At 36.6% G+C, this 25,509-nt stretch overlaps 1 protein-coding gene across 5 annotated transcripts in view; it reads left to right on the top strand.

Annotated features, from left to right (window-relative positions):
• PCCA (propionyl-CoA carboxylase subunit alpha) overlaps positions 1-25,509 on the top strand; it is a 411,013-nt gene that overhangs the window by 203,930 nt on the left and 181,574 nt on the right. For 3 of the 5 annotated variants that reach the window (XM_063101797.1, XM_063101798.1, XM_063101795.1), the window contains 5 exons: positions 660-734; positions 4,848-4,916; positions 6,578-6,653; positions 23,018-23,128; positions 25,370-25,438. In XM_063101797.1, the coding sequence (XP_062957867.1) occupies positions 660-734; positions 4,848-4,916; positions 6,578-6,653; positions 23,018-23,128; positions 25,370-25,438 (400 nt within the window). The remainder of the gene's footprint in view (positions 1-659; positions 735-4,847; positions 4,917-6,577; positions 6,654-23,017; positions 23,129-25,369; positions 25,439-25,509) is intronic. The other 2 variants (XM_063101799.1, XM_063101796.1) reach the window with 1 other exon arrangement.

The following is a 25,509-nucleotide window of genomic DNA, read 5'->3' as shown; positions in this document are numbered from 1 at the left end:
GTACTTCAAAAATTTCATGGAAAGATTCATAGTATCTTTTAATTCTATTTTTCCATGAACTTTTTGAAATACCCATGTGGGTTTTGGCATGGTCATTATTGCTCTTGCTTTTTGTCATATTTTAAGTGGTATTCCTTTCTTTCTTATAACACTGGACTTATTATTTATTCTGATCTAAGATATTTACAAATGGAGTATATATCTAGTAACACGTGCAAAGTTTCTTCCCAGGTCTTTATTTGAAGAACCCAAATTCTCAAGTTTTACCATATGTGAGCTGTTTTGAGAAGTAAGAAAAACAAATATCTTTAGCACACCACATTTGTTGTTCTGAACTTGAGTATGTTTTGATGTAGAGCCTAGGTTATTTTATTTTTGCCCAAGGCATTTTAAGAAGTTTTATAAAAAGTTGGAATTTTACCAATTTCAATAAAGTATGATCAAGGTCAGGCTAAATTCTGCTTACAGTTCTATTTGATTTTTAAGTACACCCCTAAGTTGTCCAGAGTATAAGACAATAATATTCTGAAACTTGTGATTTGGTAAATATCATGTGTTCAAAATAGACCTATAAATGCTTCTTGATTGTATAAATGTTTAACCTTACTTGTGCTGATTTATATTTCAAAGACTGTGCTTCCTTTCCTTTGAACTTTCAGGACCCCTACAAGTCTTTTGGTTTACCGTCTATTGGGAGGTTGTCTCAGTACCAAGAACCAACACATCTACCTGGTGTAAGTCATTAAGCTGTAGTACCAACTGAGGGGTTAAAATCTTGATTTATGTTGTACTTTTATGTTAAAGAATGTCAACACCAAAGGGTGTAAATTGAAGAAAAAGTGAGATTCATGGAGAATCACAGTCTCTGTGGTAAAAAAAAAATTTTTTTTGTTATTTTATGGTGTTCAGGAAAGTCAGAACTCACTTGACACAGGAAGTCTGGAGAAATCTGATGAGATATTATAAATGTACCCAATTCTTTCAAAAACTGTAATGAAGAAGATCAAGGAATCCTAAGGATAGGAGATGACTTTTTGTGTTACAGTTTAGTCTTTTCAGTAAGTCTAATCCAGCTCCCCAGTATAGTCAGATGTCAAGAAATGCAAGCACAAAATCAGCTTGTTAATTGAAAAGGATGAAGGAAAGCAAAGTGTGGCTTATTCTATTAAGTGTCATAGACTTTACAAAGTACATATTATTTACGTCAGTTAAAGAAAAGTGACTACTGTCAACTCTGTTTCATAGTTCTTCCATATTTAATAGTTGTTCTTTACATAGTTTTTGTTGCTTAAAAAGAACAAGTGTCTACCCTTTTTCTTAATCGAGGTAATAAGTGCATATATATGACATTATGTTAGCTAGTGGATGACAAGGCTGTACCATCTGTGAATATGATTATTCAGTTTGATTACTGGCATGAAGATGGTGAAAGATTACAGGAAGAATTCTAAAGTTGAAGATGTTATTGGATATATGATTTATTTCACTTTTTAAATTGTTTTTGCCCGTGTGCTTTCTAAAGGGACTTGACCCTTTCTAGGCTTGGAGACTCCATGCTGTGTTCAAAGCCTGAAGGCAGAAAAAAATTGTAAAGATTTAACAGGCATTATGTGACATTAAATAGCAGACGAGAAAACAAGTATCATAGGGACATATCTAAACACTTTTTTAATCAAACAAAAAAAGTATTAAATAAGAATTCATAATGATTACTCTGGTCGTTAGAAGTTTTCACCATGTTGTAATAGCTAACAGAATGTCAAACATTTTGCCCTCGCAAGTTTTTGCAATTTGCAATTTTCAAACGTGAGACCTGTTGAAAGTACAAGTGATAATGGACAAACTATACCCCCTACAGTCTTTGTCCCACCAAATCTTTCTTCAATTAATGCTGCAGCAGGAGTTTTATGTAATAACATTTGCAGTTGCGAGCCATCCATAGAAAGAAAAAACAATTAAAATGCCTTAAATGTTCTGCTTACTGCTGTTATTTGCTTGTGTGAATGTTGCATGTCAGCTAAATGGACCAAGGAATAGATAAAGTGATTGGGTGCAGGAGAGTGCACACTAAGCTTTGTCTATCATTATTGCTTGGAGCAATCAAATTGATGTCAGCAGGACAGTAGATGCGTTGACAGCTGTAATTATGTATCTCCATGGTGATCACTTTTGGCCTGTCATAGAGGCCCACGAGTCCCCTCCCTTGGAAGCATTTAATCAGATTGGGCTGTCACTTGTCAGGTAGACGTGGCGGGCTGGGAGTTGTGCTTAGGGGGGAGAGGTGAATTGAGACTGAAGGGTGGGAGACGTCTGATAGTTTCACAAGGTCCACTATGGTACTGAAGAAAGAAATTTTAATTATGCTAGAGGTTTCTGAGCAATGGTTTGAGAATTTCATACAGAGATGCTTAGGTGTTTTTGTTGTGGCTGTTATTTGTTTTTCCTCCTTGCCTTATTAAAACTAGATTAGTCAGTTTAACCTAGGAAATCATTTTTGGCTCCTACCTTTTTGGGTCACAAGAAAACTTACTTAAGAGTTAACTTATGGTTGGTACTTTTCACTTGCTTCTTTAAGCCTGAAATTTATTTATATGACAATGATGAAGATTTTCTTTTTGACATTTAATCACCGTATTTTGTAAATTTGTTATTTTCAGACCAGATTATTTTCAGAACAGATTTGTTCTTCTCAGAAATTTGTTTCAATTCCAATTGACTTTATTCTTAAAGCTTTTAATGCAGATTTGTATAGCCTTTGCTTCCATAGAGAAAAGGAGACTTGATTTGACTTTTAATTGTTAGAAATAAAAACATAGCTGATTATTATTTGCAAAAAGCTGCATAAACAGTAAATTATAAATCAGAGTTTTCATGCTTTGTTACAATTTTAAATTGGGAATTTTGATTTGTTTATACAAAAATATGTGTTGATACATCTTGATTTTACCCTATATATTTTAAATTAAAATGACATAACCTTTAGGGTGGTAATTATTCAAGGTAACTAAAATTTTAAGTTATGAACAATAGGATGATGTAATACATTTTCTTTGTGTTATTTTATGAGTAGGTTGAACATCAGAGTTCTTCATTAGCTTTGTAGCAGTTTATGTAGCAAATGATAGGATATATTTAAGAAGTCAAAAGTTTTAGAACTTTACCAATCTCAGTTTTAAACACAGCATTAGCGAGCATGCTATGGTTTTAAAAATGGCATGGTGTTAAAATTAGCTCTTTAACTTTTTGGTACTAAAGTTAAGAAAATGAAAGTTCACAGGTATATTTTCTCTTACATAACCTGATTGCCACTTGCCATTTTGGAGCTATTTAAATGTGGGGAGAAGTTAGATTGTGATTTTATTGCTCTCAAAGCTGCCTCTTTAATTCTTGTTTTTATCAACACTATGAATTTCATTAAACTTCATTTTATGTCCTAAAGTATGTTTTCAGAAAATAGAAAGCCAAGTATATTTTGTAAGTATGCTGATGGCTTTTATTTAAAATTAAGATGTTTATACATGAATGTGAATATGAATAGAAATATTCATATTTTTGTTTGTGTTTGCAAATAAAGAAATAAAAGCCCTCCAGGTATGTTACTGTGTGACCTTTTAAAACCTGACAAAGAGGGTACCAGTATGAGATGTTTGTCAGAGAATGAAACTATAGCTTATCTTTTGATGTCACCATATAATAAAGCCATCATCATACCCTCATGTGGATATCCTAGACAAGAGGTTCTACATGTGGTCCCTTGATAATTGCCTAAATTAAAATATTAAAAGCTTAACAGCCTCCGTGTTGACCTTTTTCTGCCTTGCTGCAGACAGATGAGCTGCTGTTTATTAGGAAGCCTTCTTCCCACAGGTGAAGAGCCACGTGAGCTTCTGCTCTTCTCTTCCTACCCCCTTACAATGTTGGGCTTCAAAGTCCTGCTGTTCTAGCAGCTTCGATTCAGTTCCTCTATCCTCAAGACCCCTAGGATATTCCTGACAGTCTGAAGTATTTTGATTAGCTTTTAAATACTTCAGATTCCAAAACGTTGTCACAATAATTTAATAAATATCTGTCCTCAGCAACTGCTCATTTTTAAAAGTTTTACATGGCTAACCTTCGTGCCTCACTGCTGGTATCAAACTGGGAGATGAAAACAAGAATCAGCGATGTACTAACTAACTTGTTGGCTGGTTAACAGCAATCAGGCTCTTCAAAAGAATATTTTGAACTTGTGCTATTCCCCTCCTCCCCCAGTGAAAATCGCAAAATCAGAACTCTAATTGGGGCTGTGTCCTTACAGAGCAAAGCCATGGGAAAAGCTGTGTAAACATTAAAGCCCCAGGGGACTAACAGTAACAGAAAAATAGTGTTTTACAGTTGAGAGGGTGAGGCAAAACAGGAAAGAGTTACAGGCATGAAAGGCCCAGGCCCTGCGTTCCTGTGGAGCTGCAGAGCAGGCCTGGTGGGGGCCTCCTGGGCGCTCTCAGAAGGGTCCGATGGTGAGCTGGATTAGAAGGGGCATCTTCCATGCTCTGCTTCCGTTGGAAGACACCATCAAATAGCTACAGATTCAGTCTAGCATAGTAATGTATAAAGTATTGTTTTGCCATTTCTTAGTTCCTTTGTTTAGGAGGAGAACAGCAGCTATATATGTTGTACTGCCTGTTAACAGATCAAGATCATTTGATCTCTCTGTGTTTTTAGGTCATTTTTCTATTTTCTAGAAGTGGAAATGTTATTTGAGATTGAAATTCTCATATCTATTTTTTCCATGGAAATTATACTTGTGGTTAAAAATGATTATCTGCACAATATGAAGTCACTTTCTATTTTTTCTTTCTTTCTCCTAGGTCCGGGTTGACAGCGGCATCCAACCGGGAAGTGATATTAGCATTTATTATGACCCTATGATTTCAAAAGTTAGTTCTGTTTCTTAATGGATCTTTCAGTTTTCTTCTGAAAAAACAATGCATGTATTTAATTTAAAAGTCTGAAATTGGGCCTTGATCTGAATCATGTACTATAATTAAGCAAGTAATTAGGCACTGATGTAAAAATGAAAGCAGAAAAAATTTTTTCTCAAGAGGAATTTCAGCATCATGTCAGTTTGCAGCATTCCCTCTTCCCAATCAAATCATGCTATCACCACTGCTACCACCATACACACGCACACGCATGCATGCACACACACACACACACACACACACACACACACACACACACACACACATACAAAAATAAACATCTCACCAGTGGTGCCAACCCCCGTCATTGCAATGAGGAGGAATTAGGTTTTTTGGCCTTTCCTGAGCATTGCCTGAGATGAAAGGATGAATGACAGGTGATATCAAGGAGCTGTGCTGGTAGACAGTGTTTGTTAGAGTACTTTTGACTGCTTCTCTTCAATTTTTACAAATTACTAATTACTTAAATAGATTTGACAGAAGTATTATAAGATGTGGTTTGCCCACCTGTCTTTTCAAAGATTGACTTTCCAGAATAAACAATAATAATTCTTCTTAAATTTCTAGATCTTTTAAATCTTAAGATCTTATAAAATGTAAAATACTGCAGTAGTTAAAACTGGATTTCATTTAGAGCTTTGTTCTCTGAAATTTTAGATCTCTATGTGGGAGTGATTTCTTTAATAAACCCTATTTTTCAAGATGGTTATTCCCCAAGTGTACTTTTTTATGTTGCAGTAAACAAACCATTTTTTATCTTTTTTCATTTAAGTTTTTACTCTAACATTAGGTCTTTTGTTTGTTAGAAAAACACTATTTAAAAATAAAAATACATAAAATATTGTATATTGATTTTTGAACAGATAGGATTTCATTTTTAGACAGATACATTTCTGTTCAGAAAAATGGCCTACAAATTAATTTTCAAACTGGCTTGATATTGAAGAGCTAATAAAATGTAAATAGAATAATTGCAACCTACAGATTGACTAATATAACCACCAGAAAAATCTTTAATGAGTATGAGTTAAGTCTTATTTTATTCCTAAGTTATATAAGATACATATAAATGGGCACAAAGTCATATAGAACAGTAAGACCTTTCTGTTTTTCTAATACAAATACTCTTTGCTTCTGTACTATATGTATAAAACTGTGAGTTGTTCTTAAGATAGTCCTTTTTTTTCCCTTTTTGCTTTCATATTTAAAAGTTTATCTACTTTTTTGGGTCAATTATGAAAGTGTTAGCTCTTAAGAGTATCGAACTTGGAAACCACAGAAAAATAGGGAAATTTAAAAAAATCTTATCTAATCCCACCACTATTCCCAATCTATCCCAAATGTTCACATTTTGATATATTTTAAAATGTTTCCTATGCTTGTTTTTGTCATATAGCTTTGTACTATGATAATGAAATGTAGGAGAAAAGTCTGAACAAGCGTAATTCTAATATTTACTTCAAATCTTAGTTGGAGTATTTTATGTTTAAAATTAAACCACTGTGAAATTTCAAAATATATTTTGGAAACTCTGTTAGGAAATATTTTGATTTTTACCAGAAGGAATCATTTAACATAGAGACAGATATAGATTGGTGTTTTTTGTTTGTTTTTAGCTAATCACATACGGTTCTGATAGAACCGAAGCGTTGAAGAGGATGGAAGATGCACTGGATAATTATGTTATTCGAGGTAAAAAACAAGCATTTGTGGTCCTGTTATTATATATAACATCCAGTTCTAGAAAACAGCTTTAAGGTTTACTAATTAGAGAATTCTGTAGAACATTTGCTTACTATGTGTTTAAATAGAAATAAGAAAAACATGAATTAATGAAACTGACCTACTAAGTATAGGTGTTTCATTTTCTTTAGCCGTCCTATACTTCATATGTACATCTTAAGTTATTTAATTAAACGTATGACTTATGACCTTTCCTAGATGAGCATCTAGTATTTGTAGGTATGTATGGTATGTAAAACAAGAGACTTCAGATTAAAGGACAATTGGCCAGTGCAGTTTGATAGCAATTTTGCCATATTATTGTCTATGGTTTTTTTTTTTTTTTTTTTTGACATAGGAAACTTGAAAATGTATGGAGATATAAAGCATAATGACTTAACATTTGACTGATTTGGGGGTAGAGGGTATAGCTGTTTGCTTCTGTGATTAGGGAAAATTATAGACTATTTTCTAAGAAATGTAGTTTTGTTACCTCGTACATATATTATAGTTATAATGCCTTATAAACTGTGATCCTACAGACCTTTAGAGTGTGTAGGATAACTGAATTAGGAGCAGCCATTCCATTTATATAATGAAAGCAAAGTTATACTTAACCTCCTCAAGGAGTAAATTACGTTCTTAATTTTATTAGCAACTTTCCATTAGTGATGAAAAGATTACTTTAGCTCAACATAAATTATTGTCAACTTCAGAATAATGGACTTTAATATCAGATTTAAACTGCAAGATGTATGTTCACTTTCAATTGTAAATGAATAGTGTGGGTCAAAGAACAGTTCATAGGAAAGACTGACTACTGTCTAGTTTTGCTCTTTTCTCATGGCTCAATGAATATAACGGTGGGGCTGGGTGGCTAGACTTGGAGGCTGAAGTAGAACGGTGGTGGAGTATTACTGCACAGCCTCCCTTAAGGCCAAATGGTGCTTTTATACAAATTTCAGAAGACCTCCCTTTGAGTGGATATAGCTCTTAGGTGCTTGTCAAGTGGACTGGAGCTTTGTGTGAAATAGAAGTGCTCTATTCTCAGGACATATCCCGCTCTGAGACAGGAAGCCCAGCTTAGCAGTGGAGCTTATCAAGCCCTTGCTTTGCCCCCTTGACTGAGTGCCTTTGTGCTGTGAACAGTTTGTACAACTGTACAGTAGTGGCCCAGGACAATTTAGTGACCCTATTTTTGCACCTCTACCTTTTCCTGCTCATTTTCATTTAATGACAGTTAAATCATACAATCCACACTTCTCATCTTTTCCAGTCTTTCCCTTGTTACATCAGGAGAAGTTTCTTCCCTCCTTTCCCTTTAAGCATCACCCTCATTTCTTTACTTTTGCTAACTAATAAGTAATGGTGATTCTGTGTAATCTCATGTGCTAGTGCTTCATCCTTGTCAACTAAGGGAAAACAGTAAGCTTTCAAGTGAACCTAGATGTAATTAAAAAAAAAATCAGTAACATCAGTATCCAGAGTATATGAAAATTTGAAAAATCCCCTTTATATTCTTTCTAGCTCACTTGTGATTTCCTTTTTAGCCTTCATTATGGAGTATTTACTGGTTATAACTTTGCTATTTCCACTGTTTTAAGCAGCAAATACATGTAATCTCTATACATTGGTTGTAGTCCTGGGGCTGGTGGTGTCTATTTTCCCACAGAAATAATATTGCCCCCCAAATGACTTTAGTGCATGTTTGAAGCACACCTCTAATTTGGATGTTTGTCTCTCTATGAGGGTACTTCAAAAAGTTCATGGAAAATAGAATTAAAGGATAATACAAGTCTTCATGAACTTTTTGAAGACCCCTCATGTGTTTAACTACACATAATAGACATAAGTAAGTTACTTGAAAGGTTATTTCTGGAGGACTTTAGAGTATTCTTAAGAGTATTCTATGGGGTTTTCCCCCCTCTTAATTCTTTGAATTTTTCATTGTAGTTGTTCAATTATTAGACTTTGGTTAATTTAGGTTTTACTCTAATAAGCTTGAACAGTAAATTCATGAATTGGAGGTAGGCTGAGTAAGAATATTTTGTCAGATCACATCTCTGTTAAATTTTGGTATAATACAACATGATGGCATGGCATCTGGGCAGTTTGTCAAAATATTAGTTTGTATTGGTCCCAACTAAAAGTTATTCTTCTATTCTGTCTGGCTTCTGAGAGGAATATTCTTTAATATTTACAGAACATACTTTCATGTTTTATACTTAACTGAACATGTTTTTCACTAATTTACTTATTTAATTTCTATACTTTATTCATTCACCAATTACTATATTTTTTAATTAACTGACTTAAGTACCAAGTAGGTTTGCCATATTTTCCTACTGTTACATGCATCACATGTAAAAAATGTATTTTCTTGCACAGATAGATTTTTTTCAGGCTTAGTCTGAGATGCTGCCTTTGAGTCATTGTGATGTAGTAGAAAGAAACCAGACAGACCTGGGTTCATATACTATTCTCATGCCATATAGTAATTATGTGATTTTTACCAAATTACTTTGTCTCTCTGAATCTCATACTCCACGTTTTAAAAATGGAGTGATAGTCTCTGCCTTATAAATTAGTGGTGAGGATGAAGGGAGGTTAAGTATGAAGGGCTTGGCACTACATTGGCTCATGTTGTTCACTATCTTTAGTTCCCTTCTTCTTTCTTCCCTCTCTCATCACAATTATAAAACCACATAGTTAGAAATCATATGTCATAAATGACTTTATCGGTCAGTTGGTGATGTGAAATTTATTAAACCATAGGTAAGCAATATCAAAAGTCTGTTTTAGGTCATTCCCAGTACCATGTGCTGGGGCTTTATGCCTTCATTTCACCCTGTTCCAATGCTTCTCCAAAGCATTTACCATCACTGTAATTAAAGTATTAATTGTATGATTAATTGCTAAATATTGGATTGTTCCCTAAAAATATTAGGTACAAGAGGGTGTTTATCTTGTTTATCTGATGGTGTTTTTTACTTGGGTATTACTGATGCTTAGCAGTGTTTGACATGTGGTAGGTGATTAATAAATATTTGTTGAATGAATAAATGAGTGAATGAGTGATACCAATCCTGATTTCAAGGAGTTTCTGGTATACTTGTATGAAAAACATGTAAACAGATAAGTATAATATAACTTCATAAGTGCTGTAATAGTGGGGTGAAAAAGTATGGTGGGAATTCAAGGAGGCGGGTAGGGTATCTTTCTTTTCTTTCCTCTCCTTTTTTATCTTTTGAAAGACAATATGAGTATTTTAGGACTTAATAGGTAACTCTGTTGAGAGTACCTCACTTTGTGCTGCCTTCAAGTAGCTTCCCAGAGTGGCAGCATTTTAAAAAAGTCTGGTAACTCACTGTGCAGATGAAATAAAGGGGAAGTCCTCTTTGGAGTGTGACTTGCTCTACTGTAGTCTTTTGAGAAGATAATCTGGCATTAGATGTGAAAATAAAAGTACCTACCCTTTGACCCAGCTGTTCAACTTTTGGTACTCTTTCATGTAGAGTTAAAAGACTGAATTGTGAGAGGATGTTCCCAAGGACATTTACAACAGAATTGTTTGCAGTAGCCAAAATGCTGACCAACCAGTGTCCACTACATGGATGAAAGATTGAATAATCTACAGCGCATCTTTACTGTAAAATACTATGCAGCTGTGACTTGAAGACATGTCCATATGTATTGTTAAAGCAGAAGAGCAATTTGTGGAGTAATGTGTAGTACATTCTCATATTAGTTAAACCACTTCAGAGTAAGGTGTGGATGTACATATGTCAGACTGAATTTTCTTTTAGCTCAAAGGATTTATCAAAGAGGGTTTTTTCTTGATATATTTCCCTTAAGGCTTTTTATTTTAGGTATTTTCAAACTTGGAGAAAAATTGGATGAGTAGTATGATGCACACCTGTGTACTCTTCACCAGATTAATTTATTGTTGAACTTTTGGACGTTTGCTTTGTTTCTCCATTTCCCCCTTTCTCTCTTCCTCTACCTTTTTCTCCTTCTTCCTCACTCTTCCTTTTTCCTCTCCTCTCCCCATTCTTTCTTCTGTTTTTTTCTGATCCATTTAAAGGAAAGTTGCAAACATCATGACACATCACCTAAATACTTCACTGTGCATCTTCAAGGTAAAGTCATGTTCCCCAAAAACCACAACACCATTATCACACTAAAAAAAATTAAGAGCAGTCTAATGTATTGTTTATATTCAAGATTTTTTTTTTTAAACTGTTTTTTAACCCTGTTCATGGTCCAAAGTTTGCACAATGTCTTTGGTTATATCGTTTTATTATCTTGCCTCTTTTGTATTTCATTTCATTAATTATTGAGAACAGTCAGGGCAATTGAGTTAAGAATGTCCTGCATTCTAGATTGGAGGTGTCAGTGTTGGTCCAGTGAAGGCACTGGGAAGTGAGCTTGAAGGACAGGGTTGCAGTAGAACATGGTATTCTTTGAATTGCCGATTTTGAATGTGATGCAATTACTGAGGATTAGAAGATTTCAGGGTATTACGATGGGACCAAGTGGCTAAAGTAAAAGACTAGATTATTTGAGTTGAAGTCCAAAGAGCTGAGATGTGAAGATGGTACATGGGTCATCCCATACAGTAGACGAGATGGGTTAGGATCAGAAAAAAATTGTGAGTCAGGTAACAAAGATTCTTTAGTGGATATTGGGTTGTGGCAACGATGTTGATAAATGTCAAGGAATTGGTGAGGATTTTATAGCCAGATAAAATTAGCCTCAAGGTTAGCAGAAATTTCTCCAAGAATTAGAAGAGGTAGATATAGAATCAGGATGGTGGAGTAGACGGGCTGTAGCATCACTCTCTCCCACAAATCAACCAAATTTACAACTATAAAAATGTAACATCAGCCAAGCCAGGGCAGCTGGAGCTCAGGGGAAGAAGAGGAGAGACCTACGGAGTTCATGAAGGTAGGAGAAACTACGATGAGGGAAAGAAAAAGCTGCTCTGAGCATTTCAGGCCGCAGCTGCTTTGAGGCTTGAGCTGATGAGCGTATGGAGCAGGAGCGGGCAGAAGCCGCAGCTGTGCCCTTCAGATGGAGTTACTTGGAGGCGGCAGGGGGAAGAGGGCCTTGGCGGCCCCAGGACAGCAAAACTCCTAATAGGGTTCCTGTGGACCCACGCAGGAGTGAGGAGCCAGAGCAAGTGAAAAAAGGGAGCCGTTCAGAGGCTGGTGAGTCATTGCAAGGGACCAAAGCAGGGCCCATCCCATGAGAAGTGTTTGGAGCACGGGTGGTGGGCAAGATAGGAACACCAGGAGAACACTGGGACACAGCAAGGACAGACGACCTGCCCCCCAGCCAGCACAGGACCACTCAGAGGAGACTGGTCGGGAATGCAGAATTGCATGGGGAGCAGTTTGATGAAAAAACTCAGGCCCAGATCAGAGATTCTACAGAATACAGATCCACTGGGTCTCTGGAGAGCCAGAAGTACCTATAAGATCAGCCATTAAATCCTGACCTGCACAAAAAGCCTTCCTGAGGGAAACAGCAGTAAAGCAGCAATTTAAACAACCACACAGCTCAAGTACTGGTTCCCACAGGAAGTTCCCCCGTGTTAGAAACAAAGGACAAAAAATTAGTTCTGGCCCAGGCACACCACCAGAACCTTGGGGCCTGCCTGGGAACCAGAGGCTTGGATCCTGAGACCGGACCCCACTCCCACTTCCAGGCAAACTGCACCAGCGCCTTGGGACCTGCCCAGGGACCCGAGGCAGGGAGAAGGGGACCAGACCTCTCTCCCACAACCAGGCACACCAAGCCAGTGCCTCGGGGCCTGTCCACGGTCCCGAAGCATGGAGAAGGGGACCAGACCACCCTCCCACAACCAGGCACACCATGCCAGCACCTCAGAGCCCACCCAGGGACCCAGGGCATGGAGAAGGGGACCGGACCTCTCTCCCACAACCAGGCACACCACGCCAGTACCTCAGTCCCTGCCCAGGGACCTGATATATGGAGAAGGGGTCTGGACCTCTCTCCCACAACCAGGCACACCAAGCTAGCACCTCGGGTCCCACCCAGTGACCTGAGGCATGGAGGCAGGAACCAGACCCTCCTCCCACAACAAGGCACACCATGCCAGTACCTCGAGGCCCACCCAGGGACCTGAGGCAAGGTGAAGGGGACTGGACCTCTCTCCCACAACCAGGTACACCAAGCCGGTGCCTCAGGTCTTGCCCAGTGACTTGAGGCATGGAGCCAGGGACTGGACCCTCCTCCCACACCAGGCACAAAACGCCAGCACCTCAGGGCCCACCTGGGTACCCAAGGCATGGAGAAGGGGACCGGACCTTCCTCCCACAGCCAGGCACACTGTGCCAGTACCTCGGGGCCTGCCTAGGGACCCAGGACATGGAGAAGGGGACTGGACCCCACTCCCACAGCTAGGCACATGGCACCAGTGCCTTGGGACCTCCCCGGGGACCAGAGGCATGGAGAAGGAGACCAAACATACCCCACAATCAGGCACACTGCCAGTGCCAAGGAGCATACCAAAAACAGCACCTCCACGTGGGTGGCCCACCACAGCCACCACAATAACCATGGCTGCTGCAAAAGCGGCTAGATGCCACAACCACCATGCAGGTGGTCTGCTAACCACTGGAGTGCATTGACACAAAGAGAGTCACCAGCAGAGACAAAGAAAAGAAGATGTCTCTTTCCACAAAACCCATTTCAGAGTGACAGAAGAAGCTCTATGAAAATATTGGGGGACCCGATCACATCTCTCAGCATTGGACAGATCATCTAGGCAACAAGTTAACAGAGTAACTATTATTCTTTCAGAAGGAGAGAAGAAATCTAGGGCAATTAGAGGGGGTAGGGGGAGAGAATGGGGGAAGGGGAGAGATTGGACAAGGGGCATAAAGAATAATTACGATTTGTAACAATATATATGCTAGTAATATTGATTTAATCAACATATCTCAATGTTCAAGCCCCCAAATATGTATAATCGATTTTGATTCAATAAATAAAATAAATTAAAAAAAATAAAGAATTAGAAGAGGTCATGTTCTGGAAGTGGTAGTGTGTAGCAAGGAGGGATATTAGGGTTGCTGGAGAAGTAAAATCCTTGAGGACATTGAGGTTACCAGCAAGGAGGTGGATGGAATGTTCTATGAAAATACCAAACATACAGTGGACCTGACTGATAATGGAGCAGAAGTTAGGAAGATAGCATGGAATAGCTTGGAAAAGAAGGAAGAGTTATTTAGGGGGTAGTTGGGTTCTGAGGATAAGGGGTGGCCAGAGAAGCTGTGCTGAAGGATACAGAGTCCCTGAAGTATCCTGTCGGAAGGTGAGACCTTGGGCTTTTTAAAGTGGTTTCGAAGGCTTTCTGAGAGGTTGCCTCTGTACACTTTATCTAAATAATCTTTGATTCTGTTCTCTTTTCTTTGGCCCTGCTGTGCCATGCCATTGCCATCTATATCATGCAGTAGCTTCCTGCACCAATCCATTCTTTGGTATAGACAGAAAAATCTTTGTAAAGTACAAAACTAATTGTCCCAAATACAAAACCCTTTTTTTCTCTTTACTCTATACACTTCTGACACCAAATGTGTCCTTCCACCGAGCAGTTCTCCAATTCTCTGCAAACACCAACTAGGTGTCCTGCAATTTGGTTCAATTAAATTCTGACACTATCAACCTGGAGTTAGTTTCAGATCCCACAGGTTGAAGGCTCAGTCCCGTGAGACTGCCCCCACTTCAGATGCCAATCACAAGTCCTATGTTGCCTCCTGTACTTCTGACTGACCAGCTAGCTATAAATTGGGGGTTCCCACAATCTCTTCTTCAGGTTTGGTAATTTGCAGTAATGCCTCCCAGATCTTAGGGAAACTCTTTGCTTACTATTACTGGTTTATTATAAAGAATACAGCTTGAGAATAGCCAAATGGAGGAGATCCATAGGGCAAGGTATGGGGGAGGGGTGCAGAGCTTCCATGTCCTCTTCAAGTACACCACCCTCTAACACTTCCACGTGTTCACCAACTTGGAAGGTCTCTGAACCCTGTTTTAGGAGTTCTGTGCCAGGAACTGAGACAAAGACCAAATATATATCTCATATTATATCATAACATCATGGTCACTTCCCTACTTAGAATCCTTTGGTGTCTTCCATTGCCTTTGCGTGGCCTGCAAAACCCTGCATGGCCTCTGTGATCTCATTTTCACCACTTCCTTTTGTGCCCTCTTTTTTCCTACTTCATTGTCGTTTTCATTTCCTGGAATACACCATCATCATGCCATCTGAGGACCTTCATGGTTAGGCTGTAGTGTAAGCAGTTGTAAAAAGAATAAAAAATACAGTGACTTAAGAAAGATAGAGTTTAATGTTTGTCTTACGTAACAGTACAGAAAAGGGGTTGTCAAGGCTGGTGGGGTGACTCTTGCATTCACAACAGGTGGTTTCATTTTGGGGCCCAGAGTGGCTGCTTTCATGCCCATAGGCAAGTCTCAGCAGGAGGGTGGCAGGGGAGTTCATGCCCTTTTTTTTTCAGGGTATAACCTAGAAAGGGCATCCCTTCTTTCTCCCCCCATCCTATTAGCATTTAGTCATATGGTCACACCTAGCTGTACAGGAAGATAGGAAATGTAGTTGGTATCAGCATGGCCATTTACCAAGCTAAAAGTAGCTTTTTTTGTTGTTATTTTTTAATTAAAGAAGGAGGGGAGAATAGGTATCGGTGGAGGACTTGGGGAAATAATAGATACATGTGTGCTCATTTGTGGAAATACACACACATATTCAAGACCAGAACTAATAAGGTGGCGTACCTTCAGAAGGTGGAGGGGGGATATGGGGGAAATGATTGGGGAATGGGAAACAAGGTAAATGGGGATGAAGGGGCAAGATTTCTTTGATTATATGTTTTTGTATAATTCTGATGTTTAGATCCATCTTAATATTTATAAGTAAATGTACAAAATCATCAACACCTGGGGGAAAAACTCAAAATGGAATACAAACAGAAACAAATGGACAGGACTTTATTTCACATGAGTAATAATCATGATGAAGGGGAGAGGAAAGAAAAAACTAACCCAAATAACTTTTAACAGTATTATTACTGTATACCCTCAGGCTAAAGACAAAATATGTATTAACAAATATTAAATCCTGGTTAGTAGATTTGCTTTTCATAGTTTATGGGCTAGCAGTTCTGAAACTAGTTCATGTGTATTCTGGGCCTGGGGAAATACATATATCGTGAATAATAAGAGCCATGTTTCTCACTGTCAGAGAAGGTAGTTACAGATGTGGGAATGGATAAGGGTAGAATAAACCTGAGGTGCTGGATTGAAATTGAAGTTATTAGTGTAAACTCCTAGGTTTTAAGATGAACTGATAAATACTCTTATATAAATACATGTTTGTGTTCGTGAAAACACACATATACACATATTCTCTAGCTCAGGGTTTCTCAACTTTGGCCCTGTTGACATTTTAGGGCAGACAATTCTTTGTTTTGGGGAATGCTATTTTATGCATCGTAGAATGTTTATTAACATTCTTGGCCTCTACCCACTAAATGACAGTAGCATCTCCTTAGCTGTAACAACCAAGTATCTCCAGACATTGCCATATATCCCCTAGGGGACAAATTGCCTTCAAGTGACACCACTGCCCAGCTGAGAGATCATACAAGCATTGACACCTGTAGCTTGAGCACACCAAGCACCTAGATCTTGTTTTCTAAATACCATTTTCCCATAAATGGAACCACGGCTCCATAATAAAATGTCTTATTTCAGGAGGAGTACAAGATGAGCCTGAAACATCTTGTATAAGAAAGTAAGCAAGTGCTCAAAAATGATGATCTGTCGAAAAGACCCAGAAGCCAGCTTGAAGGGGCTACATCTGGGCAAATCTGGGAAAATGTCAGCAACAAAATAAATATGCTAGTAATGCATTATAATGCATGGAATAAAATAAGAGTGCATGAACTAATACTGACGTTAATAGGTAGGTCAGATAAATGGGGGGAAAGACATAGCTCTTCCTTATTGTAAATTTTTAACTAATGTAGAAAAATCACCATTTGGCAATCATCAAGTTTTTTAAATAGGAATAATCAATGGATATTAAATTAGTGGGTGTAAATATGAGGAACAGGTATTTGCATAGTTTTATGCATCTCCCCTATGAGATACTTATTAATTACAATGGGAAAGTGAGTGCTGTTACATTGGAGAAGACTGGCGACTTACCCAAATAATCAAAATTAGCCTCACTGGTAATGGGACAAATCAGCATCATGTGCCTTTTGATACGATGCTGTGAAAAGAACACAACATCATTTCTGTGATGTGCTTGCCAACAATGTGTAACCTGAATGTAATTATGAGAAAACATCAGAAAAACCAAATTGAAAGGCAGTCTACAAAATAAATGGCTTCTACTCTTCAGACATGTCAAGGTCAAGAAACACAAAGACAAGTTGAGCAACTTATCTAGATCAAAGGAAACTAAATACACATGACAGCTAAATGCAGTGTGTGATCCTGGATTAGACTCTGGACCAGAAAAAAATGTTTTTCTTTTGTAGTAAAGGTCATAAGGGAACAATTGGTGAAATTTGAATAAGGTCTGCAGATTAGATAATGATAATATTATTAGCGTTACACTTTTCTGATTTTCATCCTTGTGCTGTGATTGGTAAGAGACTTACTTTGCTTTTTAGGAAATATACACTGATGTATTTAGAGGTAAAATAGCATCTTGCCTGCAACTTACCCTCAGATGTTTAAGAAGGAAAATTATGTGTGTGTGTACATACACAGAGAGAAAATTAATGATAAAGCAAATAAATGTGGTAGAATATTAACATTTGGAGAATCTAGGCAAAGTATATTCAGCACTTCTCTGTACTATTTTTGAAAATTTTCTAAAATTCTGAAATGATTCCAAAATAAGGTTAAAAAATAGGGAAGAGAAATCTACCCTCCACCCCCGCATTTATGGTATAAAAACAGATGACTTTGTGATTTTTACTTATATATTATTCATCTGGCTAATTCTAAAGGATAGATAGGTTAAAAAATTGTTTTATGAAGGGCAGAAAAGGAAGGACAACTTAACTGCTTAATTGTTCAAATGTAAATATTTTTTTCCCGAGTTGATTGTGAACTTTTGTTAAGATAGAGAAAGTTTAGAGCAAAAATATAATTTGTTTAATTTCTAAGTCTTTATGAAGTAGCAGTGCCTTTTGGCCTCTGTTTGATCCTGGCAGCATGTGCAGCTAATGTCTGGGCAGTGTTTTGGAACCAGCAGGTAGTCAGGAGCAGGCTGCTCTTAGGGGCCTCCCTAATGTGGCCTGGTCGTGATTGCCCATACAGATGGGACCTGGTGAACTTTGGCAGAGGTCATTCTCTATTCCCAATCTGAAACTCCCAGTCATAATTTTTATGGGTATATGATTAGTAATGTTGCTGAAGTTGTAAACTAACTCTCCAAGAATACCTCTACTGTCCACCTACTATTTAAATAAGGATCTGTTTAAATAGCATTGTCTTTCCTGGGATATGGAAAGAAGGTAAACTAAATACAGAATAATAACTTTCAAATATGTAGGATGCCTTTTAAGAGTTCAATGATTTTTCCCATCTGATTTTTTGAGCTTTTAGGTATAAAATGATTTTCTGATTATTCCTATTTTGGCTTTAGAAATAATGTACAGTAGTTTTTGGAATAGTCAGTTGTGGCACCTCGATATTGGTTGTCTGTCATGAGCCATTATTTCACCATATATTCCTTAGTAAAGAAAAACAGATAATGAGTTGATTTTGCACAATATTATGTAATATATTATTCAAGAACATTTAAGAAAATGCTTTTGTGTTTTTATTCTTGAAGCATCATTTAGTGAGATAAGTCTGTATTTTCATGCTCGATTTATTTACTATTCAAGTAGAAGTATTTTTAAAAGTCTATGCTTTATTTATGTGCTTGAATTGCTCTGTTCTTTGATATACAAAATGTAAATTAGGTTTTGCTTATAATTCCTTTGAGTTACATTTTCTGAAATCAATACCTCTTTTTCAATTTTGAATATGGAATAAAAATATAACATTTATTCTATAAAACTGCATGCATTTTAATTTTTTGGATGTCATCAGTCATGAATTTATCATGGGGAAAATAATCCTATTTTTGTTCAAATTATCATGAACTCTTTCTGAAAGCTGTCATATTTTACTGAAGACAGGGTTTGGCTCCAGCTGTTTTGACATTGGCCACACAGAGAACTAGAAAATTTATACCAGCACTAGGCTGTAACAGAAAAGCCAGTAAAGTTAAATATGAAATATTGATATATAAGTGAACAGTATTTTTTAACCATGGGAGGGAAAGACAAAAATCCTGGGAGTTAGACTGTCTAGTTAACTTATCTAGTACTTTGCAAAAAAGCTTGTAAATTGAAATATTCTGAATTGTTAATTGTATATAAGAACCACTTTTTTTGGAAATTCAATTGCTACTGTACCTTGGTCTTCTAACTTTGAGTTTTTTCTAGTGCCTTCATTAGGAACTTATTTTTCCAGAACTTCAGTTATAATATATGAATAATTTGCATGTTGCTGGTTTTATTTTGCATTACTCTGTTTCTCACTCTGTTCTGGATTCCTTTATGTGGATGTCCATCCCCATAACTAGAAAACATCTGCATTCTGTTGTATACATTCTAATCTTCCTGTTCTTCTGAACTCTAATATTCAGACATCTCACAGGCATCTCAAATTTAACTTGCCTAAAGTGAATCAGATTTTTTCCTCTCAACCTATTTCTTCTCTTCGAACGGCATCTTCCATCACGTTGCAGAGTCAGAAATTTGGGTATTGAGTTCATCTCCACATTCTTGACATCGGTTAAATCTCAACGCCGTGTCTGCCTCTTCAACATCTTTCAAGTCCAGCTACTTTTCTCTGTTTCTATTCGTTTTTTAGCATGTCTCCTGAAATTGTCAGCTAACAAATTTTCCCATCTTCACTCTTGCCCTTCCCCAATCCCTTTTCCAGATAGCAGCCTGAGTGGTTCCTGGAATGCATAAATCCAGTCATCTCTACCCTGCTTCAACCATTGTAGTTGCTCTCAGGAGAAAGTGAAATCTTCACGTGGCCTGCAAGACCCTGAATGCCCCTATTGGACTTTTCAGTGGCATCTAGCAGCATTCTCTCCTTTGCTCATACCCTGTGGCCATGATGTTCTTTCAGTCGTCTCCACTGAAGTACCTGTGGTAACCACTTGCCTCTTACAACAGTGAAAATTCTTCAACACTTTCAGTTTTTCCCTAATATTACCCAGGCTTCATCTACTGCTCTTCGGGTCCTTCTGCATGTTTCTCTATTTTTCTTTCCTAGCCAGGAAAATCTGTGTAAGTCACAAATGCTATTCTCTTCTTGGAACACCACAGCTGTCATTTCCTATGCATATGTACAATTTTCCTCTTCAAAAGTGCTTTAGTTTTGTCTGTTTGTAAAACATGTGATCAAAGGATTAATTTTCCTTTTGTAGCCAGACCTCTTTCGAGGAGCCTTTTAAATTCTTGCAGAACGTGAAGTTAGTTCGGTAAGTTGGTGCTGAAGCTTAGGATGCAGTACAACGTCTGTCTGATGTTTTATTAATTACATTTTGTCTTACATTCTTTGTTTATTCCTGTATAAAAGGATAGTACCTTTTTCAGTACCTGGCATTGCATTAAGCATTATTTCATTTTTACCTCATGACAATCATGCACAAAAGGTTCTATTACTGTCACCAGTTTACAAATGAGGAAACTAAAGCTTTGAGAGGTTAAATAGCTCACCTGAGGTAAGAGGTAGAGCTGGTACTAGAGCTTGAGTGTCTGATTCTTTGCTTACTTTATAATTATTGTTGTAAAAGTAGGGATTCTATGAGGCTTGAATAGCAAGATCAGAATCAGGCTTTGTAGGTTTGTTTTGCAGCATGATGGTACCTGTTAGAAGTGGACCAAAGAAAGTGGAAGGAATTAACAACCTTCTATTTACTTCATCTTCAGCCCTGCTTTTCTGCAGTCACCTGCTGTTCTTGTGGAAGCCTTTTGTAATTCCTGCCTTTTCTGTATTTGCAGTGCCTCCTCACATTTCCTTTTATGCCTATTTAACACCTTTATAATCTAGATGACCAAGATCAAATACTCCTGTCTTCATAAAGCCTTTCTGTATCATAGAACTCTCCCAACACCATTGATATCTCTCTTGTGGCAATTACCTATTTTGACTTTATGTTGTGTGCTAGACTCAATTTTTTTCTACTAGATCACATGTTATTTTCTTTTCCTGTTTTTTGAGGTATACTGACATATAATAAACTTATAATATTTAGAGTATTCAATTTGTTGAGTTTCAACATACATATATATATGTGTGTATATATATATATATACACTTATGAAACCATCACAACAATCAACATACAATACTTTACCCTATCCACAGGGGATACGTTCCCAGACCCCCAGTGGGTGCCCGAAACCACGTATAGTACAGAACCCTATGTAGACTGCACTTTTTCCTATACATACATGTCTATGATGGCTCAATTTATAAATTAGGCTCAGTAAGAGATTAACAACAATAACTAATGATGACGATTACAACAATATGCCAACATCACTACTCTTGAACTTTGTGCCATTATTAAGTAAAATAAGGTTTATTTGAACATCATACTGCCAACAGTCAATCTGATTACTGAAAAAGCTGCTAAGTGAGCATCTACAGCTCAGAGATGCTGGACAAAGGGATGATTCATGTCCCAGCCAGGAGAAAGCGGAATGGCGTGGGATTTCATCACACTGCTCAGAATGGCATGCAATTTAAAACTTATGAATTGTTTATCTCTGGAATTTTCCATTTAATATTTTCAGACCATGGTTGACTGTGGGTAACTGAAACCACAGTAAGTGAAACCGCCATTGAGGGGCGACTACTGTACTTTTAACATTTCCGTCACCCCTGAGAGTTTCCTCATGGCCTTTGCAGTTCACCCTACCTCAGAACCATTGTAACCATGTGATTTACTTTCTGTCACTATAGGTTGATTTGCATTTTCTAAAATTTTATAGACTCATACAGTATGCGTTATTTTTGGTCTTGCTTCTTTAGCTCAGAGTAATGATTCTGGGATTCGTCCTTGTTATTATGTGTATTATCAACTCATTCCTTTTTATTATGGAATAGAATTCCATTGTATGAACAAACCACATTTTGTTAATCTGTTTACTTGTTGATGAACATTTAGATTGTTTCCAGGTTTTGAATATTGCAAATCAAGCTGCTTTTAATCTTTGTATATAAGTCTTTGTATAGGCATATGTTTTTATTTAACTTGGATTAATACTTAGATGTAAATTGTCTGAATCATATGGTGAGTATATATTTAACTTTTTCAGAAGCTGCCAAACAGTCCCAAAGTGAGCATACCATTTTATATTGCGACCATAGGGTGTGCTATATTGTTCCATATTCTCACCAACACTTGGTATCTCCATCTTTTAATTTTTAGCTATATAAATTAGTGCGTAGAGGTATATTATTGTATTTCTTTGATGATAATGACATTGAACATCTTTTCCTATGGTTGCTGGACATTTTGTGAAATGTCTGTTCAGATCTTCTGCCCATGTTTTTTTTCACTTGGTGTGTTTGTCTTCTTATAATTGTGTTGTAAGCATTCCTTATATATTCCAGATACAAGTTTTTTAATAGATGTGAATATTTTCTCTGTCTGTGGCTTGCCATTTCATTTTCTTAACTGTATTTTTTGAAGAGCAGACTTTTGAATTTTGAGGAAGTCCAATTTGTTAATTTTTAAGGTTTGTGGTTTTTGGGTACTAAGAATCTGTTGCCTCAGGGTAACGGAGATTTCCTCCCTGCCCCGTATTAAGTCTTAAAATAGTTTTAGGTTTTACATTTAGGTTTGTGATCCATTTTGAGCTAGTTTTTGTCTATCATTGGGGTTGAGATTCATTTTCTTTTTATTCCACATGGATATCTAGTTGTTCTGGTACCATTTGTTGAAAAGACATTTCCTTCCCCATGGAATTGACTTGTCAATATCAAGCTCCTCAAGTTTATATGTAGTTTTTTATTGATATCTCAAGTTCAGATTTTTTTGTTGTTATTTGAAGTCAAGAAGACGAGTAACCTTGCATGATTTGTCCTAGGTCATAGGACACTGATGGTAAATTTCTCCAAGTTATGAGAGTTAGATTTTTAACTGACTTATTGTTTTCTAATTCAATCTGATATCATTTTGTTTTTAGGTGTTACACATAATATTGCATTACTTCGAGAAGTGATAATCAACTCACGTTTTGTAAAAGGAGACATCAGTACTAAATTTCTCTCTGATGTATATCCTGATGGCTTTAAAGGTATGTATGCACTGGAATATTTTAGTGTATTTAAGTCATTATTTTTATGCTTATTTGAAATTAAGGCCTTTTGGCTTGTAATATATTTGATTTATTAACCTATTTACAGTATCTTGACATTCAAGATGTTGAGTGTTCTTAGGTGACTCATAAGTGTAGTAATCTGCAATTTTGTTGAGTAAGTCTGTTCTGTGAGTATAGTGTTTTGGAGCAAAACATTGTAGGCCCATCATTAGCCTCCTGGAACTTTTAGTTTCTGAAAGTCTAATCGGACTTGTATTCCCTACTGATATGGGTTTATATAGGAACTCTTCTTAAGTGATTAAAAAAAGGTATCTTTATGAAAAATAGCACTGAAAATTTCAGAAAACCAGATGCTACTCCTATTAATGAAAATGAAGATGTCTGAGATGATGGTTTTTATTCTGAAGAGTCAAGTTTTGAATAAAGTAATGAGTGGAGTATGAAATTTAGTGTTGCAGAGTTGTCAGTGAGTGTTTCCAGGTAGTAAAAAAAATTGCTCATCAAGTGAAAGATAGAGAAAACCCTTTTGTGAGCATTGAAAATATGGTTAATGTAATATTAAGAAACCAACAGGACTTACATGAGACTTAATAGAAATATTATTCATGTGAAAGAAGCCTTTACAATGGGTGTGTATGAAGATTAGATATTCTCTTACAAATTTCAATTGTTCTTTATATCTATTTAAACTGTTTTAGTATATAAAATGACTCCTGTAGTCACATTAGGAGTTATATATAGATTCAGGTCAGCTTCATGTTGTTGAACTGTTGAATGCATTTACAAAGCAGTTTTTAACTCAGAATTATAACTCAGAGTTTTTGTAAGACTAATTGGAGATGACTGATTTTAATGTTCTTTCAAAACTTTAATGTTACAGAGTTTTATCATTAGTACCAAGGGAAAGGAAGAATGTCTATTATTTGAGATTTTAAAACAACTAATTGAGTCATCAGATTCTTTTTCCTGAACTTTTGAGTTTTTAAAAATACAAAATAAAATACAACCTTAAAATAATATTTTTATTTGTTGGTTTCATGTGGTCAGGAACTACTTAGGTCATTGCTTTTTATTGTATTCCTAGCAACCGAAACATAATTGACATCAGTTAAATACTTTTTGAATTAATGAAAAGAATCTTATCCATAGTATTGATGAGAAGGGGTTATACTGTATATTTTTAATTATCTGTACATGTAACAGATAACAGTTCATTCTATTTTGACCCTTACATTTTGGTGTTTTGTCCTGTGTAAAGTTTTAATTAAAAATTGTAGTAAGTTGTGAAGTGGATTTGGGACTTCCGTATGTTTTTATGTCTACCTGGCTAATGCATTTGTGAAGGTGATATCATAGAGACAGTAGACAGAAGGAGAAAAAAGGTAAAAAACTTAAGGAAACCTTTAGAACAAACATTGTATGCATGTGTGAGTATTTATTTATACATACAATACATTTATGTATGAGTCTGTATATATGGTAAAATATCTCGTAGGAGAAGAAAATAGGGTATTTAAAATTTCTAACTGGGGTTGATGACTATGTGCTGTACATATAGCAACAACGGAAAATGTTCCAAATTCTCTAGATAAAGGAATCCCCTTTAAACTCAGAAATTTATTTAAAACTTAAATATTGCAGTTTTCCATGATATGCTCAGCATATTATTACTTTTTTTGGGGGGGTGGGGGTAAGGAATTATCAGCATGGTCTCTGTTATTTTGTTTCTTATGCTCATACCAGATAGGAACACAATTTTAAAAATCATCATAAGTTGTTATAAGGGCCTTTAGCTAATGACCAGTAAAATAATAAAGCCAGGATTTGATCCTAGGCTTTTCAACTCCTGTTTGAGTACACTTTCAATTGTGCTAGGATGTAAATTCGTAAATCAAAAAGTTTTCAATCAGAGTATACTATGTATTGTCATATTGCCTCTAAGGACTTTAGAAGTGCACACCTCTACGAGTATTACTATTCTTAATGTCTACCTCTTATTTTATTCCCTCATATTATTGTCATGTCAGTTCGTTCTTCTCTTAATGACTACTATTTCTCATTCTTCTTCTTCAGATTACTCTATTTCTCCTTCCCCATTTTTTTCTCCAGAGCAGGTCTTAGGTGAATTAAACTGTATCATCTTTGACTGTTTGATATATCTGCCCAAAAGTGGCATCTGCAGTTAATCCGGGATCTTCTCCATATGTTTGAGACCAGGTCATTTTGCCCCTTTGGGATTACCCATCTGCTTCCCATCTGTCCAGCTATCCGAGGCATTGTTCATAGGCAAGTGCTTGTTTTTATGACTGCATTAGAATTATCTATTATATATGTTCATTTTCCCAAATTTATTTGTA

The sequence above is a fragment of the Cynocephalus volans genome, chromosome 7 (genome assembly GCF_027409185.1).
Source record: "Cynocephalus volans isolate mCynVol1 chromosome 7, mCynVol1.pri, whole genome shotgun sequence".
In the NCBI taxonomy this organism is placed as follows: domain Eukaryota; kingdom Metazoa; phylum Chordata; class Mammalia; order Dermoptera; family Cynocephalidae; genus Cynocephalus; species Cynocephalus volans.
This window is presented reverse-complemented; position numbering and strand designations above follow the sequence as displayed.